At 41.7% G+C, this 20792-nt stretch overlaps 2 protein-coding genes and 1 long non-coding RNA gene across 8 annotated transcripts in view; 1 reads left to right on the forward strand and 2 right to left on the reverse strand.

The window, feature by feature from the left end:
* TMEM267 (transmembrane protein 267) overlaps positions 1 to 6375 on the reverse strand; it is a 31272-nt gene extending 24897 nt beyond the window's left edge. The window contains exon 1 of one of the 2 annotated variants that reach the window (XM_032780827.2): positions 6289 to 6375. The gene's annotated coding sequence lies outside the window, so the exon portion shown is untranslated. The other variant, XM_032780825.2, reaches the window with a different exon arrangement.
* Positions 6376 to 6556: 181 nt separating this feature from the next.
* LOC116825103 (uncharacterized) lies at positions 6557 to 8769 on the forward strand. 2 transcript variants are annotated; one of them, XR_004373767.2, is made up of 3 exons: positions 6557 to 6639; positions 7482 to 7593; positions 8315 to 8769. It is a non-coding gene; the product is annotated as an uncharacterized LOC116825103 (long non-coding RNA). The 2 variants fall into 2 exon arrangements; XR_012656078.1 differs by having other exon boundaries at positions 7482 to 8769.
* A 1520-nt stretch (positions 8770 to 10289) lies between these two features.
* The window catches only part of C6H5orf34 (chromosome 6 C5orf34 homolog), a 21461-nt gene continuing 10958 nt past the window's right edge, over positions 10290 to 20792 (reverse strand). For 2 of the 4 annotated variants that reach the window (XM_075066935.1, XM_032780824.2), the window contains 8 exons: positions 19773 to 19896; positions 18332 to 18423; positions 17960 to 18029; positions 16626 to 16796; positions 15797 to 15924; positions 12593 to 12673; positions 11198 to 11238; positions 10290 to 10536 (listed from right to left, as the gene is read on the reverse strand). In XM_075066935.1, coding sequence (XP_074923036.1) covers positions 10346 to 10536; positions 11198 to 11238; positions 12593 to 12673; positions 15797 to 15924; positions 16626 to 16796; positions 17960 to 18029; positions 18332 to 18423; positions 19773 to 19896 — 898 coding nt within the window. In that variant the 3' untranslated portion in view covers positions 10290 to 10345. The remainder of the gene's footprint in view (positions 10537 to 11197; positions 11239 to 12592; positions 12674 to 15796; positions 15925 to 16625; positions 16797 to 17959; positions 18030 to 18331; positions 18424 to 19772; positions 19897 to 20792) is intronic. The other 2 variants (XM_032780822.2, XM_032780823.2) reach the window with 2 other exon arrangements.

Below are 20792 nucleotides of genomic sequence, written 5' to 3' on the forward strand. Positions count from 1 at the left end.
TTTAGGTTCACAGCCCCTGAGTGCTCTACCACCACTGGGACCACTTTGGCCTTCATTTCCACATCCTCTCTAGTTCCTCTTTCAGGCCCTAGTACTTCTCCAGTCATATTCTTCTTCCTGATTCTGTCGACTTGCACTGCTATATCTATCACACCTGTGTCTTCTGCTCTTGTCTATTACCACGATGTCTGGTTGATTGGCCAGTACCTGCCTGTCTGTCTGGATCTGAAGTCCCACAGATCTTAGCCCTGCTATTCTCACACCTTCTGTGGAATCTCCCATCTGTCTTAGGGTCTAGCCCATACGCTGTGCAGATGTCCTGTACACAATGCCAGCCACTTGGTTGTGCCGTTCAGTGTATGCTGTTCCTGCTGCATCTTACATCCTGCCACTATGTGTTGGACTGTCTCTGAGGCCTCTCTGCACAGTCTGCACCTTGGGTCCTCTCTAGTGTGGTAGACCCTGCCTCAATGGATCGGTGCTCAGTGCCTGTTCCTGTGCTTCATGATCAGTGCCTCAGTGCTGTCTTTTAGTCCAACCCTTTCCAGCCACTGGTAGGATTTCCCAATGTCAGCCACCTCAGCATCTGTCGATGGTACATTCCATGCAGGTCTTGTCTGCCATGGCACTTCTTCTGCTTTGGTCTTCCTCCCATGTCTGCTGCTGCCTCAGGCATATCTCTCAGCATCATCTTTGGGGCCATCTTACTGATGTACTCCTGGATGTTCCGGGTTTCATCCAGGACAGTGGCCTGCGCTCACCAAGCCCCGCCCGCCTTCTTTCCGCTGTATACAGTCGCTGGGTGTGGACTTGGTGGAACCTCGTTGCATTGTGAGGAGGCTTCCAGGTTTCACATCAGCAGCCTCCATGTCCTCCTTTGGCCAGCTCACTATACCGGCAGGGTATCTGATGACCGGCAGGGGTATCCTTGATGCGTGGATCTTGTTCTTCCCACTGATGAGTGGCTCTTCAGGACCTGTCTTATCCTTGTGATACTTGGATGTTGCTGTCTTCCTTGCTCCTCATCAGGTTTCCATGTGACTGTGGATGCCAAGGTACTGTAGCTGGTCTGTATGTCTGCTATGTGGCCCGCTGGTAGTTCCACCCCATCAGTCTTGACTACCTTCCCTCTCTTCACTACCATCCGGCCGCACTTCTCCAGTCCGAATGAATCCATAGCCTCACTGTAGATCCGCGTCAGGTGGATTAGCGAGTCGATGTCGTTCATTCTTAGCATACAGCTTGATGTCATCCATGTAGAGGAGGTGGCTGATGTAGTTCCACTCCTGAACCGTTACCCGTATCCAGTCCTTGTGATTATCTGGCTGAGGGGTTAAGCCTATGCAGAACAGCAGCGGGGACAGGGCATCCTTGGTAATATGCCACACTTGATGGCCATTGTACAAGCTGCCTTGAGTTGACTTCTAGTGTTGGTCTTCCATAGTCCCATTGAGTTCTTGAGGAAGGTCCTTAGTGTCCTGTTGACTTGTATAGCGCAGACATTCACAGATCCACGTGGCTGGGCATTGAGTCATAGCTTTCCTGTAGTCAATCCAGGCTGTGCTCAGATTGGTCTGTCTAGACTTGAGTCTTGGGCGACTGCTCTATCTATGAGCAACTGTGTTTTGAGCTTGGTGTGTCTTCCAATGCCCTTCTGAGCTGTGCTCATGTACTGGCCCTTTGTGTCCTGTAGCTTGGCAGCTATGATGCCTGATAGGCTTCCATGTTGTGGGGGGCAGGTATTGGCGGTAGTTGGACGGTTCTGTCCCTTGCAGGGGTCTTTCATGATCAGCACTGTCCTTCCTGTGTGTAGCAGTTGGGGTGAGCCTGTGCTAGCAGCTGGTTATCTGCGCTGCTAGGCGTTCATGCATGCTGTATGTTTCTTTAGCCAGTAGTGTGGATCTGTCTGTCCAGTGCTGTACAGTCTTCATGTTTTTGACCCGTGCTGATGTCTTCTACTGTGATGGTGACTGGTTTTGTTCTGGGAATTGCTGTGCTCTGTTCTCAGTCCAGCAGCCACTTTCACTGGTGTTATGAGTCTTCTCTTTCTCCCTATGTTCTCAGTACTGTTCAGTTTCTGCTGGTGGGTATCTCTCTCCAGCCAGCCCCACGTCCACTGGTGCCCTGCAGTTCCCAGGGCAGTAACCCTGCACACCTGCTTCAATGAGAGGGGCAGGGAGCAGCGGGGACCCACACATGTGCACACCCTAGGGTGACCAGACAGCAAGTGTGAAAAATTGGGACGGAGGTGGAGGGTAATAGGATCCTATATAAGAAAAAGACCCCAAAATTGGGACTGCCCCTATAAAATCGGGACTTCTGGTCACCCTAGCACACCCCCAGGGAGTGGTGGGGACCCATCCATGTGAAACAGAGCTCATTTCTAGTTCAGGCCCATCTTTTTAAAAAAGAACTTTAGGTGGGGTTAACATACATCCGTATTTTCCCAGACATCAGGCTTTTTGGTTCTTAAATCGCCATCCGGACGTATGGTAACCCTATTGGTACAAAAAATACTTACTGTGGCACATCCCTTAAATCAGAGCTTTTTATAGGGAAACAGTTGCTAAGAAATGAAAGGTTGTTGTTTTTTTTTACATTTTTTTTTTTTTTTTTTAGTCATCCCTGCCGGCGCCCTGCCAAAAATGTTTGAATTGGGCCTCGCACTTCCTAAAGCCGGCCCTGATTCCATGCTTTAATAATAAGAAAATAGCAGTAGGGATATATTACCGACCACACAACCAGGATGGTGATAGTGACTGTGAAATGCACAGGGAAATTAGAAAGGCTATTAAAATAAAAAACTCTATAATAATGGGTGATTTCAACTATCCCCATATTGACAAGGTACATGTCACCTCCGGAAGGGATGCAGAGATAAAATTTCTTGACACCTTAAATGACTGCTTCTTGGAGCAGCCAATCCTGGAACCCACAAGAAGGGAGGCAATTCTTGATTTAGTCCTAAGTGAAGCAGATGATCTGGTCCAAGAGATGAATATAGCTGGACAGCTTGGTAATAGTGTAATAATTAAGCCCAACACTGTAGCACTGAATTTCAGAAAGGGGACTACACAAAAAAGAGAAGTTAGTTAAACAGAAACTAAAAGGTACAGCGCAAAAAGTGAAATTTCTGCAAGCTGCATGGAAACTTTTAAAAACATCATAGTAGACGTTCAACTTAAATGTATACCCCAAATTAAAAAACATAATAAGAGAACCAAAAAAGTGCCATGGTGGCTGAACAACCAAGTAAAAGAAGCAGTGAGAGGCAAAAAGGCATCCTTAAAAAGTGGAAGTGAAACCCTAGTGAGAAAAATAGAACGGGGAGCATAAACTCTGATAAATGAAGTGTAAAAATATAATTAGGAAGGCCAAAAAAGAATTTGAAAAACAGCTAGCCAAAAACTCAAAAAGTAATAGGAAAAAAATAAGTATTTTAAATACATCAGAAGCAGGAAGCCTGCTAAACCATCAGGCCACTAGACGATCGAGGTGCTGAAGGAGCACTCAATGACAATAAGGCCATTGTGGAGAAACTAAATGAATTCTTTGCATGGGTCTTCATGGCTGAGTATGTGAGAGAGATTCCCAAACCTGAGCCATTCTTTTTAGGTGATAAATCTGAGTAACTGTCCCAGACTGAGGTGTCATCAGAGGTGGTTTTGGAACAAATTGATAAACTAAATAGCAGTAAGTCACCAGGACCAGATGGTATTCACCCTAGAGTTCTGAAGGAACTCAAATGTGAAATTGCAGAACTACTAACTGTAGTCTGTAAGCTATCATTTAAATCAGATTCTGTACCACATGACTGGAGGATCACTAATATGACCCCAATTACGGGCCGGTAAGCCTGACTTCAGTACTGGGCAAACTGCTTGAAACTACAGTAAAGAATAAAATTGTCAGACATATAGATGAACATAATTTGTTGGGCAACTGTATTCTCCCTCCATCGTCCAGCAAGAGTGTCTGCTCCTGGGCTTCTTGCTCCCCAATTGTCACTTCTCTTGGGCAGAGACGCATACATCTCTTTGCCTCCTAACCAGGTTATTTCCAGGCTTCACAATTTACTGCCTGTACTGTGAATTTCCCAGCAAAGTCAGACTGACGAAGCAGGCTTGCTCTGATTTTCTCCTCAGAGGCTACAAATAGCATAACTGCCACAGTTGTAAGTTACCACACAGCCCTCTCTAACCAAATACATTTATTCCTAAGGTAAACGCATTACAGAAAAAATTATTAAAGACGACAAAAGATCCTACACGTGATGCATGCTAATAACATTACCAGAGATCGCCTCAACTCCAACAAGGGCTCTGACTGATGAACAGTTGTTCAAACCCCAACAAGGGTTTTTTCTATGGTCATGAGTTCACAACAGCTGTTAGCCCAGAACGAACACGCTCATAAATCTTAGAGTCACTCTTCTATCCAGTATAGGCCTCTGATCTCATCCTTATGTTACAGGTGATCAGCAAACAATAGGTTTCCTCTCAGATTGCAGATTCAAATGGATGGATCCAGGGGTGGGTAATTTGCATTCCTCTCCAAAGTATTTTCTAGGAAACCCACTGAACTAAAAGTTCAGTCTTGTCTGGTCCACTGTTGTAAAAAGAGTCCACTGAAGAACTCCTTGGCAAGAAGTGGGAGGAGGTGATGGTGCACATCTTGTGACTTTTAGCCCAGTGGTTAGACCACTCACTGGGGATGTGGGAGATCCAGGTCCAACTTACCCCTCTCTCTGTAGTCCAGTAGTCTGGACATGCATCTGGGAGATGAAAACACTCTAGGCCCAGTCCTTCTGCTCCTATCACTCTCTTCTATTATTTATCCACATTGGAAGAGCTTCAGCAGTATGACTGCAAGAACCCCACATTGGATTATCCAAAAGCACAGCGGTTAAAGCTCTCTCCTCAGGTGGGAGACACCTGTTCAAATGCTCTCCACCCCTTTGTCTCCCACATACCAGGTTAGTGCTCTAACCAGCGGGCCAAACTCAAAACGTGGGCAACACCAACTCCTTGGGCTGTTTTGTGAGAAGTGAGGCAAGAACCTAACTCATTTACACAAGAAACAATTTAGGTGCCTAAGATGCCTAACTCCAATCTGTGGCAGGTTCTTGTTTGTGGATAGTTGGCACCTAAATCCAGGCTGCAGGGAGGCACCTATCTCAGAGGTAGGAGCAGGGTATAAGACACTGTTGTTGGCATCTCCAATTGGCTAGTTTAAACAACTCCCCATTTAGCATCCTAGCCTTTGTGGATCAAATTGTTAGGCCTCTCTCCCCCCATTGTATGGGGAGCCTACGTGCCTAACTCAGCTTTATGGATCACAGTGTTGTTCCTATGACTGTCTAGGCACCTAAAGTCAGGTAGCAGAACCACTGCAAGCAGGGGGTGGCTGGGCTGCACGTGCAGGGAAGAGTTTATCAGCCTGAACAGAGGTACTTCTGAAGAGCGGTCAGTAAATCTACTACTACCTGGCTTCACAGAGCAGAGCTAAAGCCCACTTGTCCCGGGGGCCGCTAGTCTCTAGTGATGACAAAGCAGCAGCTCAGCACTTGTTCTGCCCCAAATCCCTAGACTCGGTTCTCGGCTGCTCCGAGCAGAGCCCAAGTACGCTGTGAAGGGAGCCCAGCTTTTGGTGCCAAAGGAAGGGGCGTGCGGGAACCCTCCCTCATCCCAGGGAGGGCGGGGGACACTGGAGACTAATTAAGGCAGCACAGGAATCTGCAGCAGTGCTGAGTCCCTGAGGCCACGCAGTCAAGAGCGTGTAGGGGGAGAAACGCCAGCTCCCTCCGATGCCCCAGCCCGGCCTGACACCGGAACCTCGGCCCAGCCCTCCACCCCCCTATCCTAACACCAGGGCGGGGCGGGGCAGGCCCCGCCAGAACCGACCCCAGCGCCGCCTCCCCTGCCCGGCTCATGCCGGGACCCCGCGCAGACCTTTCTCGTCCCAGCTGCTGCTGCTCCTGCTGCTGCCGCCGCTTCTCTCCCAAGCCAGCGGCTCCGGCGCGCACGTTCCTGCTGGCGGCCCGGCTCCGTGCGGCGCCGGCTCTCCTCCCGGGTGAGGGCGCTGCCGCCGGCGGTCACAGGCGGGGCCCGCGTATCACTACAGCGACACAACGGGCGGCCCGCCCGCTGAAAGGCACAAAGCACTCTGGGATAGCGGCTGGCGGACTGAGTTCCAGAGGCGCCCGAACCTGTGCGGTGTCCTGCGTGCGGGTCGCGCCCGGAACCCCGCTAAGTGTCTCGCCGCAGCAGGAGTGGGGCACTGACTTACCGCGGCGCGGGAAAAGCTGAGGAGCTGCCAAGGCAGACAGCGCCGGATCCCCCCCGTCCGCTTTGGACAGATGGTCACTGATTATGCAGCTTTCCCTTGTAAAACGTTTCCTAGAAGATGAGCACTGCCGGCTTGTCCAGAGAATGTAAACACACCGCCAGCCCCCCCGCCCCCGTTTCCAGCCAGCCTACAGTACAGCCAGCACTTTAAAGCCACATTAATGGTACACTGTGCTCTGGAGGCAGGCACCTGGCTGAAGAGCAAGAGCAGCTTGTGAAAATCAGCATCACAGAACAATAGGGTTAGACAGGACTGTAAGAATCATATGGTCTAATCCCAGCCACTGCCAAGGTGTAGGATGTATTGTGTCTAAACCATGCAAGACAGATGGCTGACCTGTCTCCTGAAAACCTCCAAGGAAGGAAATTTCCCAACTTCCCACGGCAGGTTGTCCTACTGTATGTAAGAAAAATTTAACTGAAAGTTAATCTAAATCTGCTATGCTGCAGTTTTAAGCAATGGCCTCTTAGCTGCACTTTTAATAAGAGTGAGTAACTTTTCTCCATCTTTTTTATGCACAGCCTTTTTACTATTTAAAGACTGGTATCTTGTCCCCACTTCATCGCCCCTTTTTCAAACTAAATATACCCAGTTCCTTCTGCCTTTGGTCATATGGCTTGTATTCTATCCCTTTGATCTTTACATCATCTAAGCTCCAAGTAAACAAAACGTCCCAACCCACCAGCGGCTTACCCTGATGGATGGGGAGTCAAAGTCTTTCGCTATATGTTAAAAGTTGGCAACATAAACTCGCAAAAGTTTTGCTCGAATTATTTTAATTTAATCTAACAAAAAAACTATTGTTATAATAACTGAACAAATCTGTATTCACCTTCAAAATTAGTCAATATTTAAAATCAGTAAATGGATATTTAAAACAAGTAACTTAGAACACTATGAGACTTGAAAAAAAAGTCTTAAAATCCTTCAAAATCTGAATCAGTCTCTGATTCACCAAACAGTTCATTAAACTCTGCTTCAGTCACAGCTACACCTGCATTGTCATTATAGATGTCGCACTGTCGTCTTCAGATTCAGATTCCTTCTCATCATCAGACTCTGTTGTGTAATCATCATATATGGCATCATCTTCTGACCCCTTGAGTGCATTGCTGATAGAAATTTCATTTCAGAAATGCTGTATCATTTCTAAGGGAATGGACACCCACGCATCCTTGATCCACTGGGCAACCCGATTGATTTTGGGCTTCATAAGATTCCTGACTTTTGTCAACTTCACCATAAGTGAGCACATCCATTCAGACCACATTTTGCATAGCCTGTCTGTAAAGGGTTTGTTCAGACAGACATCAAGCGGTTGTAGAACTGAAGTTAAGCCTCCAGGTATTACAGCCAAAGTAGTTTTCATATTTTTGGCCACATTTTTCACCGCATCCGTCTTGTGTGCCCTGAACATGTCTCAGATGAGCATAGCAGGTTTATTAAAAGTGCAGCTGGTCTCTTATTCCACACTTTTTCCAGCCATTCAACAGTCCCACTTTCATCCATCCATCCTTTTTTGTGTGCACGTACAATGACAGGAAATTCATGTTTTTAGGCAAGGTTTTTCTTTAAAAATAACAACAGGAGGGAGCTTTGATCCATTTGCCAAACACGATAAAACCACTGTTAAATGGATTTTTTTCATGGCCAGTGGTTTTAATTAAAACTGTTTTTTCCACCAACACCGGTTACCATTCTGTTGCTTGGGATCGAATTTCATCCATGTTTCATCCATATTTCCTATTTATGACAGTTCAAATGCATTTTCCTTTTGATATTTTATAATAAACCTTTGGAAAGATTCAATTTTTTCTTCCAGATTTCTCAGCAGCTTTTGCGCTATCTTTGTTCACTGACAAAGACAGAGATCATGATGGTTCATGAAGCGAGTACCCCAACCCGCTAATGCAACAAACATTAACGGCTTTACTGACTTGTATTTGTCATCTTTCGACATTTGCAGAGCACACAGACGAATTCCAGTTCTAGTGACAATGTACCCATTTTGTTGACATTCAACAACCTAATTACTGAGATCTTTCTCCAGCTCAGCAAATGAAGCGCACCTCATTGGATGTTTTTTCTTGCTTCTTGGCATCTCTTTTAGTGTTGTTTTATTTTTTCGTCATTCTCTTACTTGCTTCTCATGAGCAGCGGTGTAATTATTGTTTGCTTCTGCATATTCAACAACTAAGTTTGAATGCTGTGTGATAAACAGATCATTTTCTTTTGATTTCACTGTTCATTTTAAATACTAGTATGAAAATAGATTATAGTTATAGATTTTGTAGGACTTTACATAGGAATTTCACCTGCTTTATCACTGTCAAGTTATTGTTCTTTTTTTTATTTCAAAGCAGCCCTGTAGATTGGCATGTCTGTGGCAATAACAGGCTATTTCAATTTTATTAGCGATTCCATCGATTCTGCATGTTATATTTTCATATTGGCTCAGGACTTATAGGTTCATTGGTAGAAATGCATGAAGAGATCAAATTACACAGTAGCAGACTGACACCTGTGCTATAGTACTATCATTCATTGTATTTTTCAGATTGGCTTGTAAGATGTAGCATTTTGTGAACTGCCTGGATCAAATGTCATGCAGATCTGCATCACTGCTCTTTTAGTATTCATTTCAAGCCAATCTAGTCCACTAAACAAAGCCTTTGCAACTTTAAAAGGCTACAGTATTGACATCAATAAATGGGTCGGCAAACTTTGGCTCCAACTCTTCAGGGTAAGCCGCTGGCAGGTCAGGATGTTTTGTTTACCTGGCCGCCACTTCCCGTAGCTCCCAGTGGCTGAGAACTGCAAACTGGAGCCACAGACAGCTGAGGAGCTCCATGCCTGCGGATGCTCCAGGTAAACAAAACAATGTATTAGATATTCAATTAAATGATTCCATAGAGTTTAAAATCATCAAATTTTGGTGTAGACCCATTTATAAGCCAACTCCCACTTTTCGATGCATCACTTTTTTACCAAAAATATTCAGCTTATGAACAAGTATGTACAGTACTAAAGTTGGTTGCAGGCTGAGTCATAGGGCATGACACGGGGTCCCAAATGCCTTTTCAGGGAGATTACACACACCTCCACCATTATGTTCCAAAGTATCAATGCTAAAAACACAAAAACCTTGTTCATGCTGAAAATTGTTACAGAGCATTTTATGAACTATTGGAGTGTTGTGAGTTTTGGAAATAATTTTGATAGCACAAGCTTCTTTTCATTAGTAATTTAACACAAGACTAGATAAAGCAGTGGAGAATATTCTGGAGGGAATAATCCTCTCTTTGGCTGATAAGGTTAGGAACAGACAAGATGATCTAGAAGACTTTTTTTCTTTATCTACAGTATGTAGAAGTATGATAACCTAAAAAGAAAATAAGTTTTGTTTAGGTAGAGTACTCTAAGGCAATATTCATTAAATGAAAAACAAATGAGGGTTAGTGAAACTTTATTTTCAAAATGTTCTTAAAATGCTATTTTACAGTAAAAGAATAGAGCAGAAATAGTTGAGGGAACATCTTGAATATTCCTTTGATCTCTTAAAAATAAAATATTTAAAAGTTTCATATTTAAAAATTGCTTAACCAGATTATGATAGCCTAGTCAGTTATTTACCAGTAACTCAATTACTTAAAACAATTCTGTATATAAATCAAACATGTTGGAATTTAGAAACATTCACAGTCATTTTAATTTCTACTAAAGGTGGCAATTTTACTCAAGCCCTGTAAATAAAACCAGACAACATAAATAGACCTCATTTCTGTTCTATCCTTTGTATGTCTGTATGGCAGATTAGAATTCTGTTGTTACAGTAGGAGAGTGTCAATTATTCAGAACAAAAATTACAGGTTTCCAACTCTTAGGGCCTGATTTTTCATTCTTTGCACACTCAAAAATCCCACTTGATGCACAAGACTGTAGGATAGAGCCCATAAACATTTAAATAATGCTGGTCTTTCACATGCTTGCTCAAGCATCACTTCCTAGAGGAGGCTAGGAGAGATTCAATATCTTGGATGACTTTTGACGTTTTTTCCAAAGCCTCTGATATGCTCCTTTCACCGATATCCTCAGGTAAACTGTTTTCTGGTTGTCCATCAGTAATATGAGATGGATTATTTTTCATAGCCGAAGTCTTGTTTGGAACATTGCTGTTCTGCAGTAAGACTTGCAGTTGCTTTGTTAAGAAAATTTCTGTTTTGTCTCCCGTCTAATAAGGAAAGAAATTCTAGTAAAATATTTTAACCATTGTTCTCAATTAGGTGGTTTGCCACTGCATACTGCAACCAATAAATAAAGCTATGAAATCATATAAGTGAAAGTTCTTTAATATTTCCAAATCTTATTCCAATCAAATCTCTATATAAAATGAATATTTTCCTGTATATATCAAAGTGTATTTAAAAGAAAAGCCATCAAGGAAGATGTCAGATTGTGCAGTCTAAAGGAATTAATAATGCATGTTAAAAAACTGAAGTAAATTTAGGGGTAATTACATGCTGTTTTGAGTATATGAAGTAACAGGTTTTTTGCAGCTGGCTTAACAATGGAGCAAAATTGAAGCACTTGATAACTTCGTTATCTAGTCCAAGAAAAGATTAATAAAAAGATACAATATAGAAGTTTGAACAATAGAGCTATTCCCTTCTGAGGATTTGTGTGTGTTCTGCCAGTTTTTTGGAGTTCCCAGTGGTGTGACATGGGGAGCATCCCTAGGATAAATAACTGGGCAGAAACTTTTAAAAAAGACCTACACAATAAAAGGAATAAAGGGACACGGTCATTAAACACTCAAAATATGCTAAAGAAATATTTGTTGAAAGGATACAGTTAAATCTTTGTATTTTCTCAAGTTCAGCAACAACAGACCTGTTAAAAGATTCAAAACTTATTTTATATACCAGGATAGATGATGATAAAATTTCTCATGTATTTTTGCCTTTATGATTTTATTTCCTTATGCAGTTTTATAGATGACGTGTACAAGTAAAAATGATTTTGCTTTTTCCTCCCCCCACTTCATATTTTTGAGGTCAATGGAACTGCTCATGTGGATAAAGTTAAATATGTGCAATTGTGTGCAGGATGAGAGCTCTACTTCGAGAATATTCTCCCCTGCCAATTTTAATTCAATCTATATAGAGATTTTTAATGCCAAATTATATAGCTGTACCAGTATTCTTAAATATCAGCACAGTGCTAGGGAATAGCTTACATATTAATTAAAAAGGACACAGCTAGAAGTCTAGTTAATTTAAAACATCAGTTGGAAGTACTTTCAAAGTACTACATCTGCCCCTAAATCCCTCTGCCAATTACTGTGGCGTTGTGATCACATTTCCCTATTTAAAAAAAACAAAAACGTTTCTTCTATTGTTGTGTAAAAAAGACACATATACAAAGGGAAAACTGTACATAAATTGTTTATATAAAATCCTGTGATGTGCTCAAAGAAAACGAGAAAATATTTTTCCTTAACTATCTCTAAGATAGTAATTTTAGATGTTACTTGTAACAGTTCAGAAAAATAATTCAGACAGAAGTATGATTAAATAGTCCCTTTAACTACTGTTACAGATACTGTAGAAGCACAAGATGCGTTCCTGTGGGGGTCAGAATAGTGGCTATTTGAACAAAAACTTTAGCAACAGGAAGAGTACAAAGTCAGCACCTATGCTTCAAAGTAAATGTTTATAATCTGTGTTCTTAGTGCTTATTACCCATGCTATCTGAGCACTTCCCAACATGATGGGAGTGTACACAGAATCTAAAATATGAAATGACGTTGTTCTTCTGATTATAAAATTTTTATAGTGGACCGTCACAAGGAAGCATATATTTTGGAACTAGAATTTTCTGGATTTCCTATGCTAGTATGGAAGTATTTTGTTTTTTAATAATGAGGATTCTCTTATGTTCTCATAGCCCAGTTTCTCCATTTGATCCTGCAACAAAGTCAAAACATCGTTTAATATTTGTCTTCTACTTTGGCAAGAGCTTCAGCATGGCAGAAACAGAAAACAGAAATCAGGAAACAAGCCTCTGTTTAAACACAAGCTGCTTGTATAGTTTAATATATTGTAAGAAAAATTATGTGGAGTCACAAAATATAAATGGGTTTAAATTTTTCATCTTTAAAAAAGTGCAGTGTGTCATATTTAGAGTTTAAAACTTTGGTAGTTTCCTTCTTTATTATGAATAGCAAGTTATACGTGATGAATACCAGTTTCTCTCAGTTGCAGGAAGAGTCTCTCCCTCATCATCATTCAAACTTCTGCACCATGCTACTATAATTCTGATGTACCTGTATTAAAAACACAATTCATAAAAAATAAAATAACCATTTAGATCAGACAAATACCCTTTAATTAAATCTGAACAGAAAGCTGACAGCATTAAACAATAAATCTGGAGTAGGGTATGGAACAGGACAGAGCTAACCTCCAGCATATTCTTATGTGAATTTGATAAAAGAGGAAAACAAGAAACCCTCCAGAATCAATAAGTGATTACCCAGTGAAGAAATCTGTCCTTTTATGAATCCCACATATAAATGAAAGAGAACCTTACTGTATAACTGAGTATATTAATTATGTTTAAAAAAAAAACACAAAGTAAACATTACTTTGCATTTAATTTGTTGCTTGTAAAGCACTTTTTAGAGTTTCAGGTGATAGACAGAAGAGGAGATTAGATACTGGAGATACAAAGTGACAGCTTAGTGGTTTAAAGCATCAGATTTGATATGCCCAAACTCACTGGAACCAAAAACCAGTTTTGAATGCTATATGGTCAATGAAGCCCTTAAACTTAATTCATGGAATTCCTGTATTATGAAGTTCCATTCAGTTTGATATGCATGTGTTTTGAATGCGACTTTAAAACCGAGGAATTGTCTGCTCTGCATGGATATTAAGGAGTCCACAGGAATTTTTGTAAGAATACAGGTTGCCACAGGCATAGGTGCTGACTCCATGGGTGCTCTGGGGCTGCTGAGGGTCTCGGCAGACCACCTGATATTTCCAAATATTGTTTGTACCATTAGCTAACTGTTGTAAAAGTGCTTTGGATAAAAGTGCTATATTAAAAAATCTTAATAATTACCATATATTTGTTCTACAAATAACAGCACACAACTCACATTTTAATATCAGTAGTCTTACCTTTCTAATGCGATGGATGTGCCCTCTCCCCCCCGCCGCAGCAGCCCCTGAGCTGGGGCTGGGAAGGAGGCGGGGTCTCTCCCTCTCTCCCCCACTGCAGCAGCCCTGAGCTGGGGCTGGGAAGGAGGCGGGGTCTCTCCCTCTCTCCCCCACTGCAGCAGCCCCGAGCTGGGGCTGGGAAGGAGGCGGGGTCTCTCCCCCACTGCAGCAGCCCCCAAGCTAGGGCTGGGAAGGAGGGGTGTCTTTCCCCTGCCACAGAGCTGAGGCTGAGAAGAAGGGCCCTCTCTCCCCAGCAGCTGTAGCCCTGGAGCTGCAATAAGTCGCCTCTTTCTCTGGCTGCCACACCCCTGCATGTCCCAAATTCCAGCCACCCCACTTCCCCCTCCTACCTACCCCATATTCCCCCCCAAGGCCACCACCTCACCTTACATGTGCATCTTCTCCAGGGTCCAGGCACCTAATTAGTGGAGCCATGCCTGTGCAGCTCCACTAATTAGGTGGGTGTCCCTTCATCCTCTTCTGTGCAGCCACGCGGGCACATACCTTAGAGGGACCTCTCTGCGGACCACTCGAATAAAGCTCATGGACTACAGTTTGAGAACCACTGAATTAGACTACTTGTGTCATCATGGTGAGTAGAATTAGTCTTAAGAAATCAATGGAAATGATGCAAGAAAATTAACATTAAAATAATTCAAGAATTGCTATCTGATCAAATTTGCTTTAATATTTGTACAAAAATAATTCTTAGAGAATTAGTTAAGCAACCTTTTGGAACCCTTTAAGTAGCTGTGGATATTGAGTATACCTAAGCAAAGAACAAGTGCTCTCCCTAGCCCTTTTGCTTAGGATACATTATTTGAGCCCCCACCCCCCTCAAAAAAAAAGGAGGAGGGAAGTGGACCATATCAGGGACTTTCTGTATTAGCACCATAAAGTGTATGTGTATGTGTATAAAAAGTTCGAGGCCAAGAGAGAAAAAGGGTAAGATGGAGTTTAAACTGTGGGGATTTCAAAGATATTGGTAACAGAACAGGCCTCTTGATTTTTCATTTTTGTATCTCTCCCTCTCTGTGAGAAATATGCAAGGCCAAACTGCTAATTGTGTTAACACATCCTAAGACAGAATGTCTGTTCTCAAAGAGTGATAAGGCTTTGCAAAAACAACTGTAATTGTTCTTCAAAACAGAACACAGCTACCCACTCTTCCTTGCTTTTAACTTGTTTGCTATGTATGTTAAAGTTTAAGTAGATTTGCAACATCCTGAGAGTTGTCAGAAGTTAAAAGAGACAGTGAAGTAATAAGTGATAAATGTACGTTAAAATAGAGGATGTATGTGGATGGATGCTTGATTTAGATAAAGAATGAATGGTCAGGGAGGTGTCAGCCTAAGAATTACAACTTCAGTCTCAGTTGGCTGAAGAATGCGTAGCACGGAGATAACCAGATGAACCCGCAGGGCAAGTCAGAATCCACCCAAGTGCCCTCCTCTCCCCCAATGGAGGGCTGAAGACTCGAAGAACAAGATAACTCTCAGCTGTCAGGGATGTACCACCTGCTGATTGATAATCATTTCAAACAAACATCAGCATGATGAAGCAATTCCCATAAACCTGTATAAGGACAAAATCCTTTAAGAACAGAACCAAAAACACAGGGACTTTGAGTTTGGTTCTGCAACCATCCTCCAGGAGCATCAGATACGCATCTGATAAAGACTGCTCCACCCTCGTGTGCAGGCTACCTGACCAGTATTCTGCCACGAGCAACCTCTAGGCTAGTAACCATAACAACTCTGCAGAACTTGTATGAATGAGTGTGTGAATGAATAAGGAAAGGTAGTGAAATAATATTGAATTGCATATCCTGATTTCTCACTCTCTCTCTGTATTTACAATAAACCTGGCATTGTGTCTTATCCCTCTTATAAGATCCTGTTGGTATTATTTTATTAGTGTAACGGAGTGGGGGGGGGGGGGCAACAAAAAGTAGTGTCACAGTTAAGACCCCTTGGCAGTCCCTCTTGAGTGCATCCCTCAGGTGACAGGCACTGTTTCCTTCAATTCCTAATAGCTATTATTCAGAATGATGGAAAAATGATTAAATTAATAAGTGAATATCCCATCAAATTAATTGTCTGAAGCCCTGAGCTGTGCAATCTGGATCTTTGCTAGCCAGTCAGGTACAATCTTTTTCACAGTAACACATTCAACTTTTACTGAATTCCTGATTTTGTTAAATTTGTTCCATGCATCAGCTCTACCTTTCATAGATTCCAGGATCTTTTATCTGGATTAGCTGCTGTGCCCCATCAGGAGAAATTACTTTACACCATCCTGTGGTACCACCTTGATTTATCTTTGAAGAGAAAGACGAAAGAGCATCATTGTTCTGCAGTGGAATCAAAGAGGTAGACCTACTTTAAATAACATCAACAACATATGCTAGTTCAAAATGAAATATCTGTAAATGCTTCACTTAAACATTTGTATCTGGCTATAGATGTAAGGTGTGGTCTGGCAGCATGATCACAGAAACAAGAACTGGGAATTCCTGGTGCCAAGCATTGCCCAAACACTGATTTCAATGTGCTGTCTGAGAATAATGGAAAACTCAACCCCTTCACTTCCTGTCTGACCCCATGTGAAGAAATGTCCAGTCTTTCAGAATATTTAATTCCTTCTACTTTCATCTGGAGAATGAGGTTATAGATTTGTCTTCATTCTCAAGTTCTGTTATTGTTAAAGTAGCAACTTCATTCAAATGAAACATAATTTCTTAACAAATCTTACTCTGCATGTACTGAGTCACATCTGCTGATGCTTCCCTCCCCCCCCAGTACTTTTTACTTCAGTCAACATTCTAACGCAACAGAGAGCTACAGAAGAGTGAGTTGTGACAGTGAACCATAGTGTATAACCAATGTGACTTACAAACTCAGGGCAGATGGAGGCTCCCCACCTGCACAATTTGCTTTTTATGCACATCAGCACCAAGTATAAAACTTTCCCTAGACTTCACATGTATTAACTAACACCACCTTCAGATAGAAAGATTTTAAAAACAGATATTTCCCTGCTCTTGAGAATTACCTGTGTTCTTCCATAGCAAGAGCTGAAATCCCAAACCATATTCAAGGTCATCCCATCACAAAACAGAGCATGGACTTTATTATCTGAATATGCAACAAGTTTCCCCACATTGGGAATAACTGTTTCATGCAATGGAACTGGCAACATTTCTCTTCCATCTGTCCCTGGTACCTAATGTGAACCAAGTGTTCAGAAAAAATAAAATTTACTATATTTAAAGTTATGTCATTACTAATATTTAACTTGTACCCAGATTCACAGTGCAGTTTTTTTTACTGAGAACTGCGGCCAATGAGAGCAGCAGGGGCAGCACCTGCGGACGGGGCAGCACGCAGCAGAGCTGCTTGGCCATGCCTCCGCGTAGGAGCCGGAGAGGGGACATGAAGCTGCCTCCAGGAGCTCCTTGAGATAAGCGCTGCCCAGATTCTGCACTCCTGAGCCACCCCCGTGTCCCAACCCCCTGCCCCAGCCCTGAACCCCCTCCTACCCTCTGAACCCCTCTGTCCCAGCCAAGAATACCCTCCTGCACCCCAAACCCCTCATTTCCAGCCCCATTCCTGAGCCTGCACCCCCCTCCCACACCCCAACCCAAATATCATGAGCATTCATAGCCCACCATACAATGTCTATACACAGATGTGGCCTTTGGACCAAAAAGTTGGCCCATCCCAATGTATGGCTTCAAAAGTAATTAATAAAATAAACAGCTGTAGTAACAAGACAAAGGAAAACTGTCTTAAAAGAAACAAGTCCAAATCTTCCCACTGTTCTGCTTGAGGGTGGGAGGGAGAAGGTACGAAGGGGAAGGCCAAAGGAAGAAAGGAAGCTGTAAATCTTATTTGGATTAAAATTGGAAATAAGGGTGAATTGTCTCAAATTGGTTTTTAGCTGAAGTCAGTAATTGACAATGACATTACCTGTTTGTTAAAAAGAGTATAAAATGTAAACTCTTACTTCATTGCTAATACCTGCCTGACCACACTGAAGCTGACCAATATGGATCTAAGCACCCACAGGTTTAACTCATTTGTAAATATCTTGATTAAATGCTTATAAATGTTTTGTACTGTTTAGACATAGTAAGTTGCTTATTAGTTAGGCTTTTTAGGCATGTTTAGAGCAACGGTACCAATACCATTTGGCCTTTGGATTTAATAAAGGAATTTATGGCTAAATTAGTGTTTGGTGGTTTCCCGTAATCAATATTATGAATTTCAAATATTACTAATTCCAACACCACCTCTCTTTTTCCCAGAAGCTGTTGTCTATAGACCCTACTAAACACAGGCTAACAGTTCAAGTGTTAACGTACTTACAAGTCTTCAGTTACATACCATTCTCCAGCAGCAGATACTGTAATTATGGGTTAATGAAAGTTTAGTCTTGTGACAGTATTGGAGAATTCTGAGAAGCAAAAAATATATATCTCATATGCAGAAAACATGCTGCACTGCACAAATACTTGCTGTAGCTTCATTTACACAGTTATTGTTAAAGATCTATTTTGTAACCTATTTCATTATGTTTATATATTTTTCTGGTACTGTTGATATAAATTACTTTGATTTATTTCTTATACTCAGAGCTAAAGTTGAAGTCTAACTAGAACAATATGGTAGTCATTATTTGTCATCTTTGTTACTGAATGCCCTTCCAAAGGCTAAAGCAATTAATATAACAAAAATAAAACAAAAGAAATAATTCACCTCGTTGCCTGGGTAATAATGGAACAGATGGAGTATGGACTTGCTGGTGTATCAGGAGGCAGACTGTTTGCTGAATACATTTTTTTTTCTTTCTAGAACATAACAGAAAATAGAAGTTATTTATAGATATTGTGGTATTTAAGAACTAGCAAGATATCAAGTTTTGGGCATTCCTTCGCCCAGTGAATAATAAGATTTTGAAGGTTGCCACCCCTATTTTGAATGGTTCTTTTGAGGCACACCAGACATCTTATTCAGCATGGGAGGAGGCATCACCACCACCACATCAAACAAACATAATGTCATTGTCATCCCCTTGGACCAAGGCCTTTCACCAAGGCCCAACTGTTATGCTAAGTTCCTATTATCTGATTTTGAAAGGTATTCTGATCAGACCAAGTAAGGAGATAGCCCTAAAAATAGTTATGTTTGGTTCTGTGTTCTTAGCAACTGCTAAGATGTGCGCATAAGGTTCATGTTAGCCACACAACCCTGGGAGTCAATTTCCATCCCCTCTTCCCCACACTTCAAGTCCTCATTTTAAGAGCCTGGTTTAGACAACCAGAACAAGTTACACTTTGTAACACTCTCCTGTGACCATCTTAGAAATTGATTCACTGTGGAGTTTTTACCGAGTCTGCAGTTGCCAACTCAAGTCATTTGCTGTGTCACCTGTGATCATTTAGCAACTGAATTCCATCCTAGACACACAAGCTGCATTTTCCTATATTTTCTGTTCTTTTCCCATTCACCTCTGTATTATTTATAGTATGGCAGCACCAGCTAAAAATCAGGATCTCTCCAAACCCATTGTGCTAATACTTGAGACAGGCTCTGCCCCAAAGAACATGAAATAAATAGGTAAGAAAGGGTGAGAGGGAAAACAGAGCGAGAGAGAGGTGAAGTGACTTGTCCAAAGTTCACTAGGTCAGTCGCAGAGCAAGGAATAGAAACCAGGTCTGCTGGGTCCTATCCACTGCACCACACTGGCTCTTTTATTTGTCTTGTTTTATTAAAGGAGATCAGAATGTAGTAAAACAGCTTAAGAATGGAGAGTCCACTTAAAATGGACTCTCTGGACCTTTGATGCTATTTTTTTTTTTTTTTTAAAAAAAAAACCTTTCAAGAATCAAGTTTTTAAACGGGAAAAATCCTAACAGAGAGAGAAAAATAGGAAATATAGGACCACAATACCTACTTTCTTGAGTTTTTGAGATAAATGTTCTAACCAGATTTTTCTCTAATTTACAAGTGATAAAAATATATTATTGAAAAATCTTCAGAGAAGTTATCACACAAAATACTAAAATGTGACAAACTAGAACAATGTCTTAGTACAAACTGTTCTGTTAAAGCAGTTTCTTCAAGTGAAATATGCAGATAACCTCGAATGGAAAAGTAGAGTAGTATTCAAGTAGTAAAACAGAAGGGCAATTCCCACCTGTCTTGTTTCTTTGTGAACTGAATAATGTGTAAAATAGTTTCCTAAAAATGGTCCTTCTGACTTGAAAACGGATCCATCTCCAGGATAAATTTCTATAAAGTTTTCAATCTCATGGATAAACCTAAGATCAGAAGACAGGACACAAAAGGAGTTAACTATCAGTATTGCCAGTTAAAGGGGAGAAAAAAATAGTAATTTACTCGATGTGAATACACATCCATTCACCAAAGCCTCCGCATAAAAAGTTATTTTCTTGTTTCCCCATCAGTAGTCTCACTGCTTACTTTTTATTTTCCCCTTTAAAAAGGAAGCTTAGCACTATCTAATTTTTTTTAAAAAAGAGCTTTTTTAGTTTCTTAAATATAAGTAGATATCCCATAAAAACATAATTCACCCACAGGTATTGGAAATGAAATATAGCAATGATGGAGGAGTGAGGTGTATGTCCACATTAGCGGGGAAGTTCCGATTAACCCCCGCAAGAGGCAGGAAATTCAGGGTGTGTCTACACTGCAAGTTGTACCCAAAACTTTTGTCTTTTGTGGGTACTTAACCCTCCCCCCAGCGAAAGACAAAAGTATTGCCAACCCAAGTGGCAGTGTGAACGTGGCTTTGTTGGCAGGAGCGTTCGAGGGGCTGGAAGTATTTTTTTTGGCAAAAATGCCAACAAAATACCACAAAAGAGGGTTCACACTTGCTGACTTTTAGCAACAAGGCTGTGTCGACCCAGCCTTGTCACTAAAAGCTGTGTAGCGAACATAAGAACGGCCATACTGGGTCAGACCAAAGGTCCATCCAGCTTAGTATCCTATTTACCGACAGTGGCCAATGCCAGGTGCCCCAGAGGGAGTGAACCTAACAGGTAATGATCAAGTGATCTCTCTCCTGCCATCCATTTCCACCCTCTGACAGAGGCTAGGGAGACCATTCCTTACCCATCCTGGCTAATAGCCATTTATGGACTTAACCACCATGAATTTATCTAGTTCTCTTTGAAACCCTGTTATAGTCCTAGCC

Source organism: Chelonoidis abingdonii, chromosome 6 (genome assembly GCF_003597395.2).
Source record: "Chelonoidis abingdonii isolate Lonesome George chromosome 6, CheloAbing_2.0, whole genome shotgun sequence".
Classification (NCBI taxonomy): domain Eukaryota; kingdom Metazoa; phylum Chordata; order Testudines; family Testudinidae; genus Chelonoidis; species Chelonoidis abingdonii.